Source organism: Lindgomyces ingoldianus, assembly GCF_010093535.1.
Source record: "Lindgomyces ingoldianus strain ATCC 200398 unplaced genomic scaffold BDR25scaffold_19, whole genome shotgun sequence".
Lineage (NCBI taxonomy): Eukaryota > Fungi > Ascomycota > Dothideomycetes > Pleosporales > Lindgomycetaceae > Lindgomyces > Lindgomyces ingoldianus.
Genome location: NW_022985180.1, coordinates 459,302 through 481,779, shown reverse-complemented (window position 1 = coordinate 481,779; position 22,478 = coordinate 459,302). Strand labels below are relative to the sequence as shown.

At 47.8% G+C, this 22,478-nt stretch overlaps 9 protein-coding genes across 9 annotated transcripts; 2 read left to right on the top strand and 7 right to left on the bottom strand.

Moving 5' to 3' along the window:
- Positions 1 to 233: 233 nt before the first annotated feature.
- On the bottom strand, positions 234 to 1,790 carry BDR25DRAFT_356088 (uncharacterized protein; the record flags this gene model as incomplete). Its single annotated transcript, XM_033695575.1, has 13 exons — positions 234 to 259; positions 297 to 337; positions 366 to 562; positions 613 to 666; positions 701 to 777; positions 816 to 925; positions 969 to 1,041; positions 1,083 to 1,181; positions 1,213 to 1,233; positions 1,259 to 1,304; positions 1,398 to 1,512; positions 1,571 to 1,615; positions 1,690 to 1,790. The coding sequence occupies 13 exons, from the start codon at positions 1,788 to 1,790 to the stop codon at positions 234 to 236; spliced, it is 1,005 nt and encodes a 334-aa protein (XP_033546686.1).
- Positions 1,791 to 1,817: 27 nt separating this feature from the next.
- Positions 1,818 to 3,170, top strand: BDR25DRAFT_356087 (uncharacterized protein; the record flags this gene model as incomplete). The annotated part of the gene is made up of 9 exons (XM_033695574.1): positions 1,818 to 1,826; positions 1,865 to 1,973; positions 2,041 to 2,073; positions 2,139 to 2,315; positions 2,365 to 2,404; positions 2,499 to 2,603; positions 2,646 to 2,783; positions 2,815 to 2,915; positions 2,971 to 3,170. 9 exons carry the CDS (start codon positions 1,818 to 1,820, stop codon positions 3,168 to 3,170), a joined length of 912 nt encoding a protein of 303 aa, XP_033546685.1.
- A 3,321-nt stretch (positions 3,171 to 6,491) lies between these two features.
- On the bottom strand, positions 6,492 to 8,107 carry BDR25DRAFT_40081 (uncharacterized protein). Its single transcript, XM_033698526.1, has 5 exons — positions 7,866 to 8,107; positions 7,785 to 7,820; positions 7,683 to 7,733; positions 6,891 to 7,629; positions 6,492 to 6,833 (listed from the first exon to the last, which is right to left on the bottom strand). Exons 1-5 carry the CDS (start codon positions 7,925 to 7,927, stop codon positions 6,732 to 6,734), a joined length of 990 nt encoding a protein of 329 aa, XP_033546684.1. The 5' UTR covers positions 7,928 to 8,107; the 3' UTR covers positions 6,492 to 6,731.
- Positions 8,108 to 10,268: 2,161 nt separating this feature from the next.
- On the top strand, positions 10,269 to 11,102 carry BDR25DRAFT_161220 (PAP2-domain-containing protein; the record flags this gene model as incomplete). Its single annotated transcript, XM_033684044.1, has 2 exons — positions 10,269 to 10,547; positions 10,599 to 11,102. Coding segments are annotated over 2 exons (783 nt in total), but the record flags the coding sequence as incomplete, so codon positions are not given.
- Positions 11,103 to 11,776: 674 nt separating this feature from the next.
- BDR25DRAFT_40034 (uncharacterized protein) lies at positions 11,777 to 12,795 on the bottom strand. Its single transcript, XM_033698525.1, has 3 exons — positions 12,746 to 12,795; positions 12,389 to 12,697; positions 11,777 to 12,337 (listed from the first exon to the last, which is right to left on the bottom strand). The coding sequence occupies exons 2-3, from the start codon at positions 12,599 to 12,601 to the stop codon at positions 12,056 to 12,058; spliced, it is 495 nt and encodes a 164-aa protein (XP_033546682.1). The 5' UTR covers positions 12,602 to 12,697; positions 12,746 to 12,795; the 3' UTR covers positions 11,777 to 12,055.
- A 39-nt stretch (positions 12,796 to 12,834) lies between these two features.
- On the bottom strand, positions 12,835 to 15,013 carry BDR25DRAFT_304249 (L-gulonolactone/D-arabinono-1,4-lactone oxidase). Its single transcript, XM_033690167.1, has one exon. It carries the CDS (start codon positions 14,751 to 14,753, stop codon positions 13,017 to 13,019), a length of 1,737 nt encoding a protein of 578 aa, XP_033546681.1. The 5' UTR covers positions 14,754 to 15,013; the 3' UTR covers positions 12,835 to 13,016.
- A 706-nt stretch (positions 15,014 to 15,719) lies between these two features.
- Positions 15,720 to 17,968, bottom strand: BDR25DRAFT_343511 (uncharacterized protein; the record flags this gene model as incomplete). The annotated part of the gene is made up of 2 exons (XM_033693834.1): positions 15,720 to 15,934; positions 15,991 to 17,968. The coding sequence occupies 2 exons, from the start codon at positions 17,966 to 17,968 to the stop codon at positions 15,792 to 15,794; spliced, it is 2,121 nt and encodes a 706-aa protein (XP_033546680.1). The 3' UTR covers positions 15,720 to 15,791.
- Positions 17,969 to 18,528: 560 nt separating this feature from the next.
- BDR25DRAFT_343510 (uncharacterized protein) lies at positions 18,529 to 19,095 on the bottom strand (the record flags this gene model as incomplete). Its single annotated transcript, XM_033693833.1, has 1 exon — positions 18,529 to 19,095. The coding sequence occupies exon 1, from the start codon at positions 19,003 to 19,005 to the stop codon at positions 18,529 to 18,531; it is 477 nt and encodes a 158-aa protein (XP_033546679.1). The 5' UTR covers positions 19,006 to 19,095.
- A 770-nt stretch (positions 19,096 to 19,865) lies between these two features.
- Positions 19,866 to 20,952, bottom strand: BDR25DRAFT_356082 (uncharacterized protein; the record flags this gene model as incomplete). Its single annotated transcript, XM_033695573.1, has 4 exons — positions 19,866 to 20,264; positions 20,291 to 20,453; positions 20,789 to 20,859; positions 20,908 to 20,952. 4 exons carry the CDS (start codon positions 20,950 to 20,952, stop codon positions 19,866 to 19,868), a joined length of 678 nt encoding a protein of 225 aa, XP_033546678.1.
- Positions 20,953 to 22,478: the final 1,526 nt, after the last annotated feature.

The following is a 22,478-nucleotide window of genomic DNA, read 5'->3' as shown; positions in this document are numbered from 1 at the left end:
TTGAGGTGTGACTCCACACAAGACTTTGCGATATCGGCTTCGCCACATCATTCCGCGCACGGGCCATATTAAGTCATTTCGACCAGTCATGCGGCAGCACGGATCCTATTTTCTCTCTCACACGATTGTGGTGTGGCTATGACTCACTGCAGCCTTCTGACTGGAGTATGGCATGGTAAACATATATAAAGTCTAGGTAGGTTTTTCATGCTGCTATCTCTTACCTTTCGAAATCACCTGTCTTCGCGCAACGCGGCGACTTGTCGCCACCTCTCCTTCTCCTTTTTTTCTTCCACCATGTCCAAACGTCACAACAGAAAGCGCACTAGGAGTCGTCCTCGTCATCGGACGCGCTCGAATCATACTCGAACCCACTCTGTCGATACCGTTTCTTCCTTTTCGACGAACTATTCATCTTCCCAACCTCCCCCACAGTTCCCCTTTGCGATTCGGCCTGCGGATCATTGGCATCAAACGTATTCAACTTGGCAGAATCGACTTTACTATGAGCAGGAGCAGGAAGCTTTGGAGGCCCATCAACTGCGAATATTCGGTGGCGAAGCTGGCGACGAAGTCAGCCTTCTCGAACCGATGCTGAAGGTTGTTACAGACCTCTTCGACGGTGCCATCGACTATGATGATCCCTGACATTTCATCAACGCCAGCCTTTCCATCGGTTTCAATCTCCACTCTATCCCACCAGCGGTGAGAAATTCAAGGCCAGAATCTGGCCTTGTCCATTCATAGCAGGTTGGCCATATCCTCTGTGACCCTCGACTAGCGGTGTTGGGCTTCTGTCCATAGCAATACATGACTCTCGTTTGCCGACATTTCACCCCCGGCCAGCGCAAGCTTGCAAACATCTTCGATTCGTCTGAAGTTGTGATGGTGTGACGGATACTCTCCATTCAGATATCGATAGACTCTGGCGACCAGGTCGGAGGCGTGGGATACATCTGGGCGAGGACTCGAAGCAGAGAAGGCACTCCTCAACTAACTCGGCTGGGTTGGTATTGGGGATGTCGGATTGGTCCAACAAAGCTCAGCCCTAGGACTCGGACTGTACGTATGTGCGGTGGAACTGGGCAAAATGGTGTTTAGGGCAGCTTGATGCACGCTTGGGGGTGGACGCGCTGGAGCTATTGGCTCGCAACTGTGCCCCCTAGCTCGAGCGTCGCTGCCTAGGTAGGAATCAGGAAAGGGCATGCGTACATGGTGGAGGAGTCATCGAATCTGAATCATCACCACCCTCTTCTACCTTCAACGGGCGGATTTCCCGCAATCTCCGGGAGGGCGATTGGAGCCTAGCAAGCGAATTTTTTGTTCACACCAGTGTTAGCAATATATCATAGGTATCATTTTATATTTTTCCATGCCGTTGTGATGATCGTTCGGACAGTATGGGCCCAATAGGCACCCACCACACCATAGTCGTGTTCCGGCTCGTCAAGGTTGCCACTCACTAAGTTCCATGAAATATTAACAAGGTACAGCAATCCTTCGATCCTATCGCTAGGGTTGGTCAGAGGCCAAGAAGATGTGTACACTATCCCAATGTGATGCATGTTACGCTTCGTGGTCAGTTTCAACATCTAGTAAGCCTTTGTCAAACAAGCTGTAGCAAAATCGGCTGTGTAGCCTTACACAAAGTTGCATTAGAATAACTGTTTCAATCTCCACCATCTACACTATGGTGTCATATCACTTGCAACACCGCTGGGGTTGGCTTTATCTATTAATCCGCATCCTAGAATTAGGGACAAAGTCAATAGGACGCTAATTTCTGCCATGCATTCCCCTCCCCCCTCCCCCCTGCCATGTTCCATGTCAGGTTATAAATCCCAATATGTGAAGGTTCAACTAGGCTCTCGTCTCGCTCTGGAACCTTTCCCACATTGAGTACTTGGATTTTGTGGAAGTTACGACCCATCATTGCTTTACCACCCACTGCACAGCGCTCAGCAGTTTACACTGTACGCATCCGAGATAAAACTTTCTCGATATAGCGCAGTCCTTTCTAGATCAACATGTACCGATGAGATACATTCGAGGCTCTAAATTTACTCAACTCCAGTTCACACAATCACACGCGGTAAATACCCTCCAATAGCGCAAACACATTCTAGCAACATTCTAAGCTCTCTCCATAATCCATCGCATCCATTTTACATATCAACCAGCGTCGCCTCCAATCCGCAAAGCCTTCGCCATGCCAGGGGGAGGGTGGATGACCAGAGCTGCGACATCTGTGTCGCCTCCTAAGACGGAGCAAGGCGAAGAGGTCAGGCTGTACAACGCGGACAATGATAACGATGGTTCCAGTACTAATACTCGCACCGAATAAGACTCAGATTGCTCATGCAGAAGTATTCCCGCTCCAGGCCGCACGTAGGTACCTCAATAAGTCGACTGCGACGAAGATAGCTAGACAAGCACCGCAGGTGCATCCTCAAGATTTAATATTACTGCCAAGTAGTCTCCTGTAGTTCCATCTGAAGTTCCGAACTACCAATAATTGGGCACAAACACGGTCCCGAATACGAATTCGCTAGCTTCGTGACGAATATTACTGAACTCAAGAATGGTCGCGAAGGACTCAAAAAGTGCCACATAATATTGCTAAAAGCTTCGCACATTCACTGAAGCATTCATCAAACCCCCGACTCCTCAGCGCAAGAAACCTCGTACTCCATCCAACCCTCAATTGCTCTCCTTAATCTGTCCTCAGGATCTATGACCCGAGGCGATTACTACTTCAATAGGGTCTCGATGCTCTCACGGGCGTGGAGGAAGAGGTTCGGTGACCGAGCTCAGGAGGCATAGCGCAACACAACCAACCTGCCTTTGTATTGTCTACACTAATATGATTTTTTTTAGGAAAGGAATTTGGCACACGCTAAACAAATACGGGAGGGGTATGCTTAGCTGCGTCATTATACTAAGAATTGAGTGTATTTCTGTGGGTCCAAGGTCCAAGGCATTATCTGGCCTGCTACATTACCCTAAGTTCAGGTTTGCTTGAGCGGTTTGCTCAAGTAAGTTCTTTTCTCACAACGGTATCCGATCCCCCGTTAAGTTCACGCAAGGAAGGACGCGAGAACAGGCAATCATGCTCATACGTTATCCTGGGGCCACTCAGTGAGGTGCGCATGAAAGGAACGCCTGGATAATTGGGAGGCTCCCAATCCCTTTCCAAGTTGCCACTGCCTTAGTAGGAAAGGACCTGTGAGCCGTAGTTCACATGTATATTATGCCCTAATCTCGACATAGTCATGTGTCCTGGACATTGAGAACGATCTGTGGTGGTAATAGTTGGTGCCCACGAAATGGTCTGAGCAGAGCTGGTTTGGTATTGATCCGAAGGCCATGATTAACTTTCCACAGGAACTTCTTGACCGCCTGCTGTGTTAAGAAACCCTAGTATGGGCAGCCATAACTATGTTGAGACCCTGCAGAAGATATCTTTAAGAGCTTCTTACTTCAACGCTGGGAGCCTGCAAATAATCCTCACAGCCTCCGTATCTTCTTTCAATGTCTCTAATTTTGGACATGAGAAAGGCTCAGCTTCCTCCTTGGCTAATTGGCAAGTGGCCAGGAGATGAACACGGAAAGTGACTGGGTAATGAACTTCAATGTTGATGGGTACACTGCCAGATAGGTTGGAATCATGGTATATGAGTTAATTCCAGTTCAGATCAAGCCCCACATTATATAATTACGGACCCTAGAGAAAGCCTCGATAGTGGCCCGAAACCCTCTATAATACTCGTCACCAAATATGTTTCCGAATTGTCAATACTCCCATGTCGCCTAGTTTACTCAGACGCTGTACTAATCCTCTACCTGAAGATTAAGCTAATAATCACGTCCTGTAGTTCCGAGAACGGAAGGATAATCGCTGCACCGAAAACCCTTGGATTGAAATCTTAATAATCTATTCTGAGTCCTTTCGCCGTGTGTGGAGCTGAATTTGATGGTCTTGCGGGAAAAAAGAAACTCCCTTCCTTCATCGGTTGAGATTTTAAGGCAGCAGTCGACTGTATAACCCTAAGGAAAGGTAAGAATTTTCCGTATTCAAACCGGTAGTCCTCATACAGCTCGAGATGGAGATGGCAAGAAACTGACTGTGCCTGTAGATGACTTAGGTTCCGTGGCAGGTTGCTGTTGCCCTCACCATCTCTCCCATGAACAATAAAAAGCCCCACTGTTAATGGACTGCATATATTTCTGTGGCAACGATCTATTAACTCGTCTAGACTCGCATGATGTAACAGAGAGCACCGCCGATTTATTATCAGGCAGATTTCTGCTGTGGTCCGTAAGTTCCAACAAAAGAGAGTATGCTGGCTCTCTCCCAAGGACTTACATATGAATTGTCAAATACGTCGATCTCTTATTACTCCGGCGGTGTTGTTTGGGATGAGAGAATTCCTCCAGGAAATGTTTTAGTTGGCATTATGAATACGACAACCCCTGGGCCTCAGATTTGTTGGCAAAAAGGAAGGGATAAGCATTGGGAGAACAATACGAAGGCACAGGAAATGAAACAAAATTGAACATCTCAAATCGCATCCTTATCAGGTTAGGGCCTTCCCTCGCCCACCACTGCTACAGAGAAACAGAGTGCAAGTCGCATTTGATGGTGGTAACTCTTCGGCCGTGAGGTAGCTTTGTATATACCGGGCTGTGAATTTTGATGGAGTAGTAGAGACATTTCCTACTACCTTCTACTAGAATAAGACCAGAGTTTGAGAATAAGGAAATCATTCTTTTTGCTCCGGGGAGGCGATATGGGATCGATGTGGGATCGATTGGGTTTGAGACGAAGTGAATCGGAGTGCCGGTCTTATCGCTTAGTAAGTTTTCAAGATGTTTCACCATTGCATTTTCATTGGAATTTAAAAGTTTGGACACACTGTTAAACTGCTGACTCTTGGGAAGCTTGATGTCTGGCGACCTACAATTCACACTGGTAGCACCCGCCCACGACTCTCCCAGATAAAAACTCTGGTCAACTAAGTAGTCTACCTGTTTCTCGAAACTCTCAATCGAAGAGAAATTCGACCGTCTATTTGCGTAATTGCACATGATGATCAGTCGAGGGTCCATATAGTATTCTCGAGGCTGTAGATCGGATTTGCATTCATTCGTCAGATCACTGAAACCCGAGTTCCGTACTATTGCGTTGTCATTCCGCTTCCCCAATATAACCATGAGGTGTGCGAACGAAGGGAATCTAGAGATAGGCGCGAACGACGCCTGGAAGTTCAAGGGCTGGAAGGTCTTGTACTTGCCAGTGTCGGCATCTGGACAAAGGACGTATCGGTAACTACGATGCGGTTGTCCTTGGCATCTAGAAGAACATTTGTAAATTGTGCTTCGAGTTCTGCCCGGCTTTCAGCGTAGAATGTGAATTTGTCTGGGCTAGGTTCGAAATAATATTTGAAGACGGCCTTGACCGATGCATCAGTGACAAGTTGAAATCGACTTCTAATCCTAACTTCTAAATACGGTTTGCGCGGCCGTGCGCTTGGGTAAACATGTCAACGCTGGCCCACTGTTGTTGACGCCTCGAGGATCGAAACTGATGAGATTGTATTGGGATCCGAATGTTTGCCCGAGGAGTGACGCACTGGTCAAGAGGAGTTGAACACTTGTGTTGCTTGTCACCCTAAAAGAGTGTTACCGAGTTGATATAGGATCCTAAAGGTTGCGATGTCTTATATGTATTTATTCAGATATCCTCGGCCGATGGATTGCAAGATTCCTTCTTAACGAAAGCTATGTTCGTAGTCCTGACACTTGGGTCTGTATAATTCAATGAAACCTAATGCTTTAGTTTTATGAACTCGAGCGGGAAGTCATGAAACGGATTTCTAGTAGAAGTGCACAACTAAGTTTGTTGAAACAAAGAGTCCAAGAAAGATTTGACGAAGACTTGATCTAAAATACATTGTTGCCGGAGGGAGCTACGAGGATGAAATTTGACTCCTATCTCTGAACTCTTTTACCATCGTGCTATTAACTCTACTCAGTGCGGTTGCAATACAATTGACGCTAAGCAAGCGACCCAAAATAGAGAAAGAACGTGGGAAATCATCGTAATTTAAAGCAGGAGGAATGAGTGTAAATTGCTAGAACAGAAATAGGCCTAAGAAATTGAGAGGTCTCTGTAGTTTCGCGGCCTTCGACGAAAATATGCTCTTGACGTAGGCATCGCGAAGTCCATCTGATAAAAACATCCGTCTTCATTTGAATTCTCCACTTATTCCGCCTGTATATTAAGGTATCGCTAAGAAAGTCCCCGAAAAAGTAATAATCGCGACTTCGCGATACTTGGTTCAGCTCTACGGGTAACTGGACTAGGTAAGATTACCAACGGTGGGAATGAACAACGTTTTCTGACGCTCGCACGGCCGGCACGAGACGATAATTCTGTGACTGGTAAAGTTGCACCGCAATGTTGAGCACTGTTGTTGCTAGTCGATCAGAGAGAAGTGGCTGTGCACTTGTTAACATCCTCGATAAGCCACTCAACGTCTATGTACGGGTTGGGAATATGTTCCGTACATAATTGTATAATTGAGTGACTTCTTTAACCTATGCAATTACTGCAGCTGTACCTTCTGAGGAATCTAGACGTTGCCATGAATGTATTCCAGCCTATTAAATACTCGTGAAAGTCGGCCGTGAATGTGAAGCGTACAAGATACCTTTGATTGGAAAAAATATTAATGGCAGCATACAGGTATTGCATGATACCATTTGGGAGATGGAAGTTGTAAGAGGAACCGACCAGGATGGTCAAGCGTGACAGTCTCCGCCAGATCGGCCTTTCGACGAGAATTAGCCACGTGACGTCTGAGAATACCTGGCTTTGTGCTACTCACGACCTTTATTGCCTTATCCAGTCTTAGATGACACTCTTCCTGAGTCCCGTCAAACAAGCTCGTAAAATCATGAACCAACCACATGCCCCTCCGTCGTGGCTGCTCTTCGAGAGGACTTCTAACATTGATCCTGAAATTCCTCTTCTTCGTAGCGTACATAGTTGGTATGATCAACTTGAGCTGGTTGACAATGAACGTAAATATTCCGGAGTTTACAACGAGATCTAGTTGGAATATGGAATTAGATCTAGCATCGAAAAGAGACTGGATTGCGGCTTCCAAAGCGACATCCTTTCTGTCTGGCAGACGGGACATGATGCTCAGCTTTTCGCGTGGAATGATGTCCATGACGACCTTACTAATCGTGTTCCTAGGGGCCGATCCTAGGTCAGCGACTTCCAATGCAAGAATGGTGTGTATAAGGTCCGCGTCGCGAAGTTCTAAAGTGCAATGCTTAAGGAACCTCTCAGCAATCTCTATAGCCAAATGCCCGAAGTACTCCGGCTTGAAGTAAAAGTGACGGCCGAGTGATAGAGCATCTACCATGACCTTGTGTCTATGTTCAGTCCTGAAAGTGGGTCTCTTTACCCAGAGGGTGGGAATCTGTATCCAAAGGTGCGGCGAGATTAAGTTGTCGTAGATCTGATCTCGTAATTCGCGAGGCAATCTTGAGCGAACGTGTAAAGCAAATTGAGAAGCCCATTGCCTTGAGATTACTAAAATCTCCTTATGGTCGTTACTGTGCTCAAGGAGGTTAGGATTGTTATCGCCGGACTAGCCTTTGTAACTCACTGATCCGCCAGCCGCCTCTTGGCTATCTTGGCTTCTAAAGAAGAATCCTTCCTGAAAGATGTTAATACGATACATATTAGAGCTACTGCCATCGCCACTCACTGAGCTTTGACCTCTGCAAAACGCGCTTCCCGTTGACTAGGCCCATCAGCATTGAATGTTCTGTGGGTGAGGAATACGCACTCTTGCAACCGCGAAATGGATTGCTGGAACTCTTGCTCAAGGTCTGAACAGGATACCTCCATGATAGGTATTGGCTCTGGTAGCACCGCCGCTCTTGTAGAAATGCCGATGAGGGTGTACAAGAAGCAGAAGGGTTTTGTTGGTCTGAGTGTTGAACGATTCCGGGAAGTTGTAGTAGGTGATGAAGAGCGCTCGGGCCAACGAGAGGCTGAGTCAACCTTGGAAGCTTGGAACGCAGCCTTGAGAGCCTCTCTGATTCTTCGAAGTCTGCCTCAAGGAGAAAAGTTTGAGTTCCACATGGTATAGCCTTTAATTCCTAAAAAGAGAGCAGTTTATAATCACGATGATAGGGGGGCGATGATAGGGGGGAGGGAAGCATGATCACGTGAACCGGCCTCGTTCTGATCTCGACAACGGACCAATCAGCCCTCTATTAATCTCCTCGACACGCATCTGCCCATGGCAGTTTTAGAACTGTCCGACCCCGGTCCCAGCACGAGGTATGTGCAAAGCGCGTCTGATGATAGTCGTTTCTGTTGCCATTCTTGTGGCATGTTGGCGCTGCTAGAAGGCGTCTTGACGATCCTGATCCTGGCCTCCTAAGGCCACGGGTTTCTGGGGTAGAACCTATGAACGATCACGTCTTGGATAATTGAGAACTCTCGAGTTTCGTAACGGAAATGGATGGGGAATTCGCAGCTGATCTAACACCATCTCAACACCAATATACGACGAACAACGAACAAAGCCTGTAATCTGTCATTGCGAAGCTACTACTTAGAAAAGATTTGCTCACAGACGTTCTTACAGGGCAGATCTACCATACCAAAGCCTATGTCTACGATGGCGGTGGGGACTGAAGTCTATACTGTATTCGCCGACTTCTGGATGCACTGATTGAACACAGAACGGACCTAGACCAGGCTTCGCTGACATATAGAGGCTGGCATATCCTACCCCCCACACTCTTGGGAGACCACCCTGAGTTATTTACGAATATGAACTTCGCTGGAACGGTATGGCCCTCATGAGTAGTTGCTGATGCGGCGTGATTAGTGAGATTGAGCAGAGCCCGAGTTCGGATCTCTCAGAGGCCCCAGCATTCGGGATTACGGATAGAGAAAGCTAGGTATTGAGAAACAGATCGCAAACGTGTGATGAGAGGCTTGGGAGCTATAGAAATAGTACACAAGACAACAGATGGGGAAGGCAGGTCCCAAGAATAATTGACGAGTTGTTGGGTACAGGAAAGTGTGTTATGCTCTGAGTGTCCTTTCCAAACATATAGGTATCAAAGCTGCCGTTGCACTGTAAGGTACGGGTCTGAATACTCGCTCGCTCTGCTATGAGTAATAAAGCTATTACTAAAGAACGAGCGAAATCTCTTTGCGTTTTAGGTGGAGACACAGTATCCTTTTCAAGGTCTCTGTAAAATTGGTAAAGAGAATTGCTATACAAGGCAACTCTAAGCCAGCAACCTGCAGTACATTCACATTGAGGGTAGGGGGTCTATGAGAATGACTAAAATAACTCGGTGTTTTATATAGTTATGTTGATTGCGTTTGTTATCCTCTCTGTTTTAGTGAAGAGGATTAGTGAGTGTAGGGAGAAGGAAAGACAGCCTATATGGCGACGCGTTGTTAGGTAGGTCAACCTCTTTAAGTTCTTATCATCCCCTAGTGTGGAGAACTAAAGAACCTCACTCTTTAATACACTCAACGCGTCTGCAAAGTACTTCCAAAACTCTAAATCGATATTGTAAATCAAAGACATCGTTCATTTCCTCATCAAGCGCAGGGCAGTCGCTCTCGTAGCCCCTTTCCTCCCAAAACCAGACATCTCCGTGATCCCTCTTACCTCTTAGTGAAAATTAGCACCTAGAAGGCGCTACCAATATCGCGCCGGAGTGGCCAGGGGAGCTTCCAAGCGGACTTTTCGCCGCAGAGCCCCTTCTACTCCCGCACACATCACTTCTCTGCCGTCATCCATTCTCACTACTCTCATGCCGCTATGGACACATCTTCACTGGCTTTATCGCCTCTTCAGTCGCACCACGAGCAGCCAAAGAGGCCAGCCAATTCCTCTATCGTCACCATCCCTGATCGACCAAGGCCAAGATTTGGCCCTTTCCGGGGTCTTATTGAGGCGGCCGTCGAGAATACCTCTACCTATAGACTCACAGTCAAAGCATGGTGTGAAAAACACTTCGCGCCAAGTCACTTCGACAAACATAGCGAACATGACATGCCAGCATACGATATCGAGCTTGGAGCACCGATTATCTCCCACTGTCAGGCCATTTCCAACAACGATGGCACTGTCGCCGACCCTGAGCCTCACAGGCCAGTGACTCCTACGCCTAAGAAGAAGCGAGGGTATTTCCTCTTCCCTGACGAAGCGCCATTCAAAGAATGGTTCCGAGCATCCTGGCCCGATCTTCTTGCTTTTGCGCTCTGTGGTGCTGCCTCCCTCTGTATCTACGCGTTCCTGAATCCACTCGCTCCCCGGTACTTCCCACTTACCCACGGCAACCAAATCATTTCCCCTCAGTTTGGATACCCTTGGATGAAGGAATACATTCCCACTTGGATGTCGGCACTCGGCTCTTTCCTTATCCCATTTGCTTTTATTGGGCTCATCTCTATTTTCTTCATCGGCAGTTTTTGGGATACTGATGGTGCAGTGCGTTTCTCTTACCTTTTCTTTCACATAAACATTCTAAAGCAATTATAGATTATGGGACTCTCTTACGCACTTTCTGCAGCAACACTCTTCCAAGCCGTCATCAAATGGATCATTGGTGGTCTTCGTCCTCACTTCTACGAAATCTGCCAACCGCGCCCCATGATGTCTGGCGAAGGCTACGAAAACATGTTCTACGACACCTCAATCTGCACCGGCAACCCCAAACAAATCAGAGCAGCTTTAATGTCGTTCCCCTCAGGCCATTCTGTCGCCGCATTTTCCGGCTTTATCTTCCTGGCACTCTGGATCAACGCAAAGTTCAAGGTCTTTGCAGATTACAAGACGCGCATGTGGCAATTACTCTTGTTCATGCTTCCGATCTTGGTCGCTGTCCTTATTGCTGCAAGTAAGACGATTGATTACTGGCACCACTGGTACGATGTTCTCGCGGGTGCTATCATTGGAACCTTATTCGCATTATGGGGATATAGACAAGTGTATTACTCCATATTCGATTACCGTTACAATCACGAACCACTCCCAAGACACGTCACCAACCCTTCCTTTGATGCCCACACGCCAACTCGCAACCTGACTGCTATCAACTTCAACGGCTGGCAGAACAAGCGCTCCTCCACTCCAGCAAAGCCAGAGTCGGATACAGCATCATCCCACACCACAAACACAACACCAGTTCCCCAAGTTGACGGCGCCGACGATATTCGCACTGATTACGATATTTGCACTAAAGGACAATACCAGAACCATCTTGACCTGCAACTACCAAGCCCGGGAAGCAGCCTGCACGTCGCTAGCGGGAGAGGGTCGCCGGCCGCGCCGACGGGGTTTGAGATTGGTACCGCGAGATCTGTGAATATCAACTACTCGAAGAGGATTCCGAGCGGGAATCACCTACCAATGCCAAAGGTTACGGAGATCGACGATTAGCGACAATGAAGTGAGATTTTGCTGGCAGGGAAAATTGGTGTTGGTTGGAATCTGGCCGGGCTTTTGGCGAGATTGTGTTTTCGTTGTGTTTTAGCTTTGATGCTCTCTTGCGTTTTGACCTTCTTGGATTGGAGGTTGGGTTTGGCATGGTTATTACTACGCGCGGTTTGGATTCTCGTAGGGCAAAAGCTTGGTTTTCTCTCCACCTACTAGTGTGTAGTGTTCCAGTGAAGTACAGCGTCAATGTGGAGCATCTCTGCTCTTGTGAAGCATTTGAATGATTTCGTAAATCCTAAAGCGTGATATTTTGCTCTCATCCTCTATCCTATCCTTATCTCTTGCGTACCACAAACCTCATAAAACTCCAGCCCAAGAACTTCGCATAAAACACACGAAACTCCGCATTTCGGGGTATCTTTCCATCACTCTCTCATCCCCATCTTCCCACCCCCTCCCCTACCATACTCTACTCATTAACACCCCTCCGTCCCACCGCCGGAAAATTATAATCCCCACCCCTCCTTCTCCCACTTGCGAAATTATACTCGTCATCGAGATCATCCTTGGCATAAAGTAAATCTTTTGACCATCCTTGAAATGGCTTCTTGAGCGCGGAGACAACGGATGATTTGTTGGATGATGTAGTGTTTGTAGTTTGGGTGGTGTGGGCTGTTGCTGTTGAATTGGCAGAGATGGAATGGCGGGGTGTTGTGGTGGTGGGCGTGGTTTGGGATGATGTGGATTTGTGGAAGAGCATTTTGAGAGTTGGTGGTTGGATGTAGTGTGTGAATTTGGTTTGGTTGGAGGTTGTAATGTGTGTGACGGTTCAGGTGGTGATGCTGTTATTGTTGTTCGAATGGCAGGTAGGTAAGGGCTATGAAGGCCTTAACTGTGATTGATGGCTGTGACTGATAGATAGTCCTGAATACCCTCGCAGCAAGATCGAAAATTCCAGTGTAGTCAATGTATGCTTCGTAAGGATTCACAACTATCTGCACGATGACACCCACTCTACTTATACTCCTGCCAACGCGAGGCTGTAAAACCAGGATCCCATACCGCCGAACGAAGACCGAGGGAACCGTAGGGAACTCTCGAAGCATGTTCACTCGACACTATCATGATAGGACGGAAGTAACAGGGATGTTTGGCCGCTGCGTGGGGAGAGGCGCGGGTTTCTCTCGGACGAGCTCGGGGCACTGTCCACTTTCGGAAAAGGCCGGAAAAGGGAGCATGGAGAAGCTGACTGGCTTACTGACGTATTGAAGCTGTAGAAATGCGCATGTGAGAACAGAAGGAATGGAAGTGTTAAGAATGCATTGGCTTTGCAGTCAGAGTTTTCGTGTAGATTGAAATCTGCAGATTTGAATGCATTTCTCGCACGTCTCCCTGCAGACGAAGGATCCTGGTAGCTCGTAGCCCCTTGGATATTTGCCTCCATACAAACCCCCAATCCGAGCTCCTCTCCTTGTACCTGTTCTAACCGCTCCTCTAGAAATGCCTCATTGCAGTCCATTTTTACATCTTATCAAACACACTCGCCCCACTAAATCCCTCTTCCTCGCCCTCCCTAATCCTCTTCCCGACATCCAATGTCTCGTCATCTCTTAGGCCTTCAAGCAGCACGCTTGCCTCCGCCTCGGCCATCAAATCAAAGCTTTCCTCACTCTCGCTCCCGTTCGTCTTGGTAAATACATTGAAGCCACCATCCCACCATCTGGCCTGTTCACCAACCCAGTCGGAACCCCCAGTCTTGCGCACTCGCCTAACAACTTCCTTTTCCTCGAGCGCAAAGACAGACATTTCGGTCCTGGATGGGAGGATTGTACGCCGGTGCCAGGATCCGATGAACATGCCTTCCGGGTCGACCTCGTTACGCACGCGGAGATAACCATCTAGGTCAGCACCGTAAACCGAGGAGAGGTAGGTGTGGTCGACGGAGTGAAAATTCTTCGCCCAGTGTGGTCGACCGTTCATTTCCTTCATTAAGTGCTCAAAGGCTTCGTAGTAGCGCTGCAGACATGGCGGATCCTGGCCGTAGGGGCGGTAGAGCGTAGCGTTAAGGTAAAGCGAGGGAGTCTCAGAGTAAGAGGTATCGAGATAGGGGCGCGGTTCCCTATTGGTAGTATTCGCAACGCGGACCTCGATTGGTGAGTGTACGTAGACTCCCTTGGGACTAAAAGGAATGCCGGAGCCGTGTTCGTCGCCATGGATCCATTTCGTTAGGCGGGTGAGCGCCTCAGGGCCCTGTGAAAGAGGTATGCTCCATTCATTCACAAACTGCGAATATAGGCAGTTCATGAGGAGTCCGTTGCGCTGCTCTTCGACTGCAGATATTGAGGACCCATTCTTGAAGCCGTACTGCATGCCAAACACGAACCACTCTATCCACGGCAATACTCGAGGAACGTACTGCGATATCCAGAGTAGTATATGGTAGGTATGGTATCCGACACTACCACCATACCAGTTATACTCTGGCGTTCGCAAGGGCTTGGTGGTCTTAGACGCGCGCCAGACAATGGCTCGACGCGTGTATGGTAGCCACCAGACACGCACGAATTCGTCTGATATCCAGAGGCCCTTGTTCCATTCTGCCAACATATCCTCAATGGGCAAAATGGTCTGAACCCACTCCAAGTTGCAGGCGTCCACCATCTGGAACTCTATCTCTACTAGTATGCCCAGCGCGCCGAGGGACACCAGTGCAGCGCGAAAGAGGTCTGGAGCCTGCGAGGGCGAGCACTTCACAGCCTGCCCGTTGGCGAGCACGATGCGGAGACTACGGACCGAGTCGGACAGCAAGCCGTGGGACATGGAGCTGCCGTGTGTCGCGGTGGCGATGGCGCCGGCGATGGACTGGTCGTCTATTGACCCGAGGGTCGGCATGGTAAGGCCATGATCCTTCGCCGCCTGATTGAGAGCATGCATGCGTATGCCAGCCTGCACTGTCATCGTCTTGTGCCCTTTGTCTACGTTTAGCAGCTGGTTGTAGTTGTCTAGATTCACCATCCATGCCGACGTGCACGTGAGATCCGAAGGCGAGTGAGCAGATCCTACCGTGACGACACGCCGTCGCATGCGCCGTGCAAGGGTGACAATCTTCTGAATCTCAGGCAGCGTCTGAGGGCGGATGTATAGCTCCGGCCGGGAATGGAAAGTTCGTGCCCATGTGTGGTGGATGTGTGATTGCGACGCTCGGAATGGTACTTCGGGGTCGAGCTTCTCGAGTTCAATGGCGAAGCGTGAGGACATGCTGAAGGGTGAGTGCGCCATGGCCGCAGACAGTCGGGCTATTTAACGTGAGGTTTAGTTGGCCGTGAACGTAAAATTCGGAATGACGTCCGCTGCCCCGCGACAGATGATTTCTGGTGGATCTAGGAGGGCAGATCGACGCGCTCAGATAATTTGGACAGAGAAACCACGCAGCCAGAAGACGGGCTTGGTGAAAGAAAAGAAGGATGAAGCCATGGCGTGGCTATTCTAAGCTTGTTGCTGGCTGTGAAGTGATGCACTTGTTGGGCGGTGAATGAGCGATGCCATCGTATCGACCGACCTGGTCGGAAAGGGTTTAGCGGCCGAGGTCCGGAACTAACCTCAACTGTACCCTTGGCCTCATCCTCCTCATCCTCATCCTCATAATGTTGAGATAGCCCTAACGCACATTGGATCACTATAACAAGTAATACAATATCCCAATGTGCACCCAAGAGATTTCCTTTCCCGTTCAGGAACCTGAGCTGTGCTGGGTGAGCGCATCAGGAGTCGAAACTGAGTGCATCTGAGCCAGGACTGAGCGCCTGAACGGAGACCCCTCATGTGCAGTTGCGATTTCCATCTTGTGAGAGAGAGCAATGAAGCTTTGAAAATAGAAAGATGTTCAAAGACGTCCCGGGCTTGCTATTGGCTTTATCCAAGTGAGCTCAAAGTACCCCATGGGGTCTCCGGGATTTTGGCTCGCCTTGTCTTAGCCCTTGTAGACCTCGTGAGGTTGTTGACTTTAGGCAAAAGTCTAGACTAGCTTCGGTCTTTCCCATTGCGCCTATTACGGGGAATACCATGCTCTATGGGGTTGGACCAGAGGGGCCTAGGGCTCGGAAATGGGTTATAGCGTCGGCGCGGCTGCATTCAGCGCTATCACACACCTCCATGAATTCATAGGTTAACCTCATATTAGCTGAGAGATCGCCGGGATTCATGTAAGATGCTCAGGCCACAAGAGTTCGACATACTTGATTGCTCAATTCATAATCGTTCCCAGATGCATACCTTAGGAGAAGAAGAAACTCAAGCCTACGTTACAAACACCTCCGTCACAAACCTAACCCGTTCCGACTCCCTCTTTGTCGGGTCATCAGACAGCTTGATATCGAAGGAGCCATGGGAACGCCCCGAGTTTGCATCGAAGGTTGATAACATGAACACATTCTGGTAATCTGTACACCATTAACATCTTTTCATTCAAACCCAAAGGCATGTCATTGGTACTCACTGAGCGTAAAACTTCCTTCCCCGATCAAAGTATCACGACTCTCATTACCGGACGGCGGCTTGTCCTCATCATACACCCTCACTTTGACCACATACTCCACGCCCATTGCCGGCACCATCAAGGGTGGAAGCACCACCGGAGGATCTAGACTGAAAATCTGCGAGTCTTTCCACACACGCTTTCCGTCCGAGCCATCTGGATACCGCTGGTCGAGAAGCAGCGTTCCCAAAGGGGTTCCGCGGATCCGCTTCTCTATTTGGATATTGATATATACGTCGTTATAAGGCAGTGGGTCACCCGGCTCCGTAGGATCCGGCGGCCAGCCTGTTCCGATCATGTCGACGATTACTTTAAACGCGCGAGGCGCCCAGAAGCGCACGTTGCCGCTCATAGTGTGCTCCACGACAGCCATGCCATGTTGGAAGTCTTGGTACTCGGTCCGGGTCTCCAGGCGACGGTCAGATGTGGGAAGGCCGAGGAAGCCGGTCGGACCGCCAAGGTTAATCCACTGTTGACGAATGTCGCCCGATACGAAGTGGGCGCCCGTGACGCTGCTCCAGTAGATATCTTGATCATAGGAGAGGGGGCTCTTGCGGACGTCGAGCTCGATCACATGGATGTTGGGTGGTAGGCCGAGAACGGTTGTGATGCCGTGAATCTTCTCTTCGGGTCCGATGGGTAGCGCACCTCGTGGTCCCCCATTATCACGGTACTTTCGATCGATTAGCCCAAATAGGCCCCAGGCTGTGGTTGAGGGGTCCTTTTGGTAGAAGCTTCCGTGCTCGAATCGCTGCATGATAACATCTTTCCGGTCGACATTATCTGGGAGCGGCGTGTACTGAAGGCCAATCGCGATTCCCCATCGTTGTAAGCCTCCGTCGCTTCTTCTAGCCTTCCAGATTTCTCCCGCTACTGCATATATGGGGACGTCGTCTGGATTAGGCGAATCGGATGCTTCGAGCTGGCCGTTGGAGAACCGGACACGCCGGCCGGTGACCCCACCCTCGTTCCATGGGGCTTCATCCGAGGTTTGATACCCCAAAAAACCGTGAAGTGCGTCTGGGAGGTTCTTGTACGCGTTCCAGAAAACTCCATGTAATTCGAAAGCCTCCCTCGAACTTTGATGTATGAGGAGGGGAGGATGGTAAGAAATTGCACCAGCCGTGTACTGCTGAGTAGAAGTATGGTCCTGCTGCACAATTGGGCCACCAGGTTGGCCGAAGTCTCGATTCGGTCTCAACGTCTCCAATTTTGTCGTGATATACCACTGGGGGGATTGCTTCTGCTGCGCCACTTGGTCCGTAAGATTGCCTGGAATAGCTAGCTCGATTTGGACCGCGGCAATGGAACCTAGAAAATGTGATCGGGACACAGGACCCTTCGGACCTCCTATGAAAACCGTTTTGTCCGTGAGAGGCGCTCTCGGCGGCTGAACGCTTGCTGAGGGGCCACACCCATGAGAGCTGATTGCGATGCCGTTGAGGAAGGTGACCAAGATACCCTTTTCGCTATCCCAAACCAGTTCCGCAGCGTAGGGCACTCCCGGATTGATTTGAGGCGTACTGAATGTTTGGGTTGCGCATGGGAATAGCCGGGTGGACGGCCCAGTGACACTGACTTGAGACTGAAGCCATACTTTGCCATCGCGAAAGACGAGGTTCAAGCTGAACGGGATAAAGTTCGACTGGAGGATGATCCTTGGGGGATATGGAGCACTGGGAGGGGGATTGGTGCCTCCGTAGATGAAAACGACTCTGGCGTGGAACTGGCTGGTAGTATCAACGGCGTAGTTGCTCAGATCAACCTCCAGTGGCCCACTGGGACCGAACACTACAGCCCGCAAAAGATTCTGACCCTGGATACTCCCACCAGACCACGGCACGATTTGGGCATCAGACGGGAGCTGGGAGACGAATGTGCCGTCCGGATTGGCCACGGAGGTATCTTTGAAGGTATAATCCAGGACGACACTGGCCATGTCGATCTCCAGAAGGTCTACGATGTGGTGAACGAGAATCGTCTGTGGCTTTGTCTAAGAAGTCTCTCTGTTCAGCCACAAGATGGCGTTCTTGGTATTCCACGCCACATCTCAGCTGTCATGCAGCCAAGCACGACGTGCAACCTCTTCCACGCCCTTCTCGAAATGTCACTCGCTGGTTCCAATGCTCGTGCCAAGGTGCTATTGGAGGCATGGGGATTTTGGAGGCGGGCTCGCGCATGATCAAAAGCTGGCAAGTAAGACGGGCAGACGTTCATGGACCCTCACTTGCTGTTGGACGAGCACAATTAATGAACCTAGTAGTCCTAACTTGTCGTTCCCTACGCCGAACTTATATCATTGGGTTCTTCCCAATCCAGTGAAGCCAGTTCTCCGCGCATCACACCATGCAGGTAGGCCACCTCTACAAAGTGATATTCGTTTCCGCCGACATGGCGCAGAATAACAGGCGCAACACACAGCTACGCAAGAAGAAGATTCGATTACCTAGTCGAGGTTCATATGCTAAGCCAATCATGTTATTTGCGGTGTGAAATAGCTTACGACCTTTGGGGGGGTAGGTGTAGAGCTGGAGGGTGGACAGAATACTGCGCTGTTCCCGGGAGGGCGGGGTGGAAAAGACCTTTACAAGTCGCAAACAGATCGTATACGGCAAGAAGTTCACTAGTATCGGCGCCCATACTTGCATCCGAAAGATCATCAGAGACCTCCGTCTTTGCTGTTCGACCGAATAGAATGACTTCTAGCAGCTGTCGAGTTAACAGGTTCTGACCTGGAGTATCATTGACTCCCCGTAGGCGTCTGTCTAGGTTGATGTAAATCCCGGACTGGATAAATTCCCAATGCGTAGCCAGTAATATACCAGAATGGATCATCACTACCAAAATGATCGAGCGCTCCGGTGATGGTAGGGGTGCCTTTCGCCTTGACGAGAAGATCCAGTGGAGATGTAGAGCCGCGCCAATCATGTCTGTAGGTTCTGTGAATTGAACTCGTTTCCGCCATCTGCAAACCATTGCGATTCTCCTCTGCTGTGCGAACGATGCAGCATTGAGACTCTAAAGTGCGGACTCCAAATTGGGACCCATGAGGGTACAGTTCTTTTTACAAGGCTGCAGGCGTCATCTATCGGAGATGCATTCTCGAGAATGTCCAAGCTGGCAGATTCGCGTACCATCGAGTTCGCGACACCGACTAGGACCCGAGAATAAGACAACGAGTAGTCTAGATTGATTGTTATCGAGGACACCACGATTTGATACCGGCGAAAGCGTATATCCGGTTCCGTCGATCTGATGAGTACATGCTCGATGTACGCTTCGAGTGCAGTAGTCGAAAATCAGAGAAGCTTGATTGTCTGGCGTCCGGTGATTCGAGACGTCTGAAACGCCACATTGTTTTGAACGTGTACTAAAGGACACTGCATGCCCGTTCTCGTCTAACACCCAGCCGAAAGGCGTAGGGCTCGAGATGGAATTGATACAGAAGTGCCGAATCATGTGATACAGCGACAGGAAGCCGAATATAGAATTTCTAGCCACAAAGCCAGCTTCTTTTGATAAAACTACCTCTTGAAACACCCACTCCCGTTGAAACCACTTGTTTTCGAAAAAGTGGAGCTAATCAAGGTCGCTGTCGTTCCACCAATCATTGACGTCTTTCTGCAAAGCTTCTATCAGTGTGTCCTGGAGCGGCTTTATAACCCCCCTCTTCCTGATTGATGTCTGTCATATATCGTTCAGCTTGATGAGGCGGCTGTGGATTTTCACATTCCACAGCCACACAATAACACGCTCGTCGTGGCTGTAGACCTTCCCCATAATCTTTACATGATGATTTCGTTCGTTAATGCTTGTCTAATTAGTGCCCAGTTGGTCTATCGATAGGTATCCCGTGCGGCAATGCCAAGAAAGCGGGGGAATTGCTTCCGCAGATTGTCGTTGATAGACATCGATTCTGAAGCACCGCCCACATTGTTCGGGGCGAGGACCAGCGTGTGTTGGCCAGTTGCATCGCCCCAGACGTACAAGATGGTTTCGAACAGTGGTGCCCTCTCCAGGACGTGGCGTTCAATTCCATACTCCCATTTCTCATCGATTGATATTTTGGTGACATGGAGGAGCCGGAATTCATTCCCTTGAACTAAAGACCGGAATTTGTAGGACTTGTAGAGTCCATGCGTTAAATGCGAGTGCGATTCATCAGGCTGTGGTTGCTGCTCGAAACTTATGGATGCCTTCCGCTTTTTTGACGTCGTCGTCATCATGGTCGAGGGCTGGTCTGGTTGGGATTCAAACGAACCGGGCCCTCTCGTCTTCGAGTCCGGTTGAAAAATTGGAATGATAACATGGTAATGAAGGCACAGTTTGATCTGACATCAAAACGTTGGAAGATGAAATGGACGGAGGCTGTCAGGCGGTTGACAAAAAACCGGCACTCCAAAAATGCTTGGCACCACACCTCCCTCGTACAATCACCAACCAAATCAAATGCGCAACGCCATTTTTACTTAAAATCGCATGAAACTTTTGCATGTATATAATCTCTCTATATAAGCTTTGTAGAAGAGTAAAGTCTTTAGGTGCTTGTAATAGAAGCCTTTTAGACTAAATTTAACATCTATTTTTGCTCTGTCTCTCCTCCCTTCCTACCTAGTTAATTGCCTATTCTTTTTAATTACATCCTTAAGCCTTTAAGGCATAGAGTAGATTCTTCTATTAATAAACTTCTTAATGAACTGCGCTAGGGGCTGCTAGGTGTTTTAAATAGAAGATGTAAAGATGGGATAGTAGATAGCACGGATAGCACTGAGAGCAAGGTTTCGGAGAAAGATAGGAGTGTATTGTAAGAGAGACGAATCGCTGCCAATCCTCGCTTGTCAGGATTCATGCTTAGATACGAATCACAGGTCATGTGACCTCCAAACAGGTCAGGTGAGGCCATACTAGCCCGTTCTGGGACATCCCGCCTTACACTAGATTATTATTGTTACAATCCTTGCTTCGGGAAGCACTCGGGTCTGATAATATTCCTAGGGGATGAGTAGGACGGGTAGAAGGGGCCAATCCGGTAGGGTGTACAGTCCTACGTACAGGCTATTAGGCTAATGGAGAGGGAAGAGTGACTGGATTGTGGTTTGCCCTATGTGCGGCAGTAGGGAGGCTAGGGTCAAACAGTCCTGTAGGACAAGGTTAGAGGTATATATAGTGTAAGATATATAAATAGTATTACAGCTTTTTAAAAAGCTAAATGCTACTTAGTCTATATAAAAAATAAACTAAACATTAAACACACTTTTTAAAAGTTATTTAACTTAGAAACTATATACATATACTAGAGTGCTAAGGTAAGTTAAATAAGCTTACATAAGCTTACTAAGTAAAGCTTACTAAGCTTTTTTAGACTTATAAGATTTACATCTTATTCTCTTATTAAATAACACATTCTTCTATAATTTTAGGCAGCTGCGCTGCCACTGCGTCCTCTAATTAGTCTCTAAGCAAGCCCTGCCCCAAACTAGCTAGATTGTGGAGCACTGCTAGTAGGGTTACGCTAGTCTAACTGTAGACTGTAACACGCTGCCCCCTCTCCCTAGCAGTGTCCTTACTGCTCTGCTTAAACAACTGTGTTAGTAAAAGTTTGTTTATAAAGTAAGCATTTATTTACTAAAAGGCATTTTTAACATTTATTTATTTTATACTAAATAGCTTGCTAGTTATGCTTATCTTACTGTCCTTATGTTACTTATTATTTTAATCTTTTTTATTAGATAAAAATAAGGCCCTATAGTGCTTACTAATTTTTAGAGTTGTTTTATGTGTTAACTTTGTTCTTAGACAAGTGCATTAAGTGTGTAAAAAAAAATAGTAAATGCAACACTTTTATTTCTAATGCTATGTAAGATTATTTAGAGAAGAAAAGAGAAGCACTTTTTTAGAAAGTAATTACTATAAGAGCTTAAAAGTAAAATCTTAATAACAAGATATTACATTAGGTTTAGAAGACCCTAAAGGCAAAGGCTAAGAAGCATTTTAAACAGAATTATATTTAAAAATTACTAGATCTATTAGAAGCTTATTATGTAAAGTATTTAAAAAAGAATTTATTTTCCTTAGATAAGATAAAAGCGCTTAAAGCTAAAGTAAAAGGCTGTTTTTTTTTTTAACTATTATTAGCTAAGACTTGTCTCTAAAGGCTGCTGCTATTTAGTAATAACATAGCTATTTCTTTTAATATAGGTGCTTTATTGCCTAGCTAGTTTCTTTTAGATAAGCCTAAAGGTACCTTTATACTAATAGCTGCGCGTTTCTTAAATTCTTAGCTAGTTTTTATGTGTTTTTACTAGTAAGCTACTTTTTTTATTTTACTAAAAATTCTTTCTAATTTCTTTAATTACTAATAATGCGCTTAACTTTATACTTTATTTCTACATCTTTTTATTCTTAAGTAGATAGAGAAATCTCTTTAGGTGCTTTTTCTAATTTAGAGA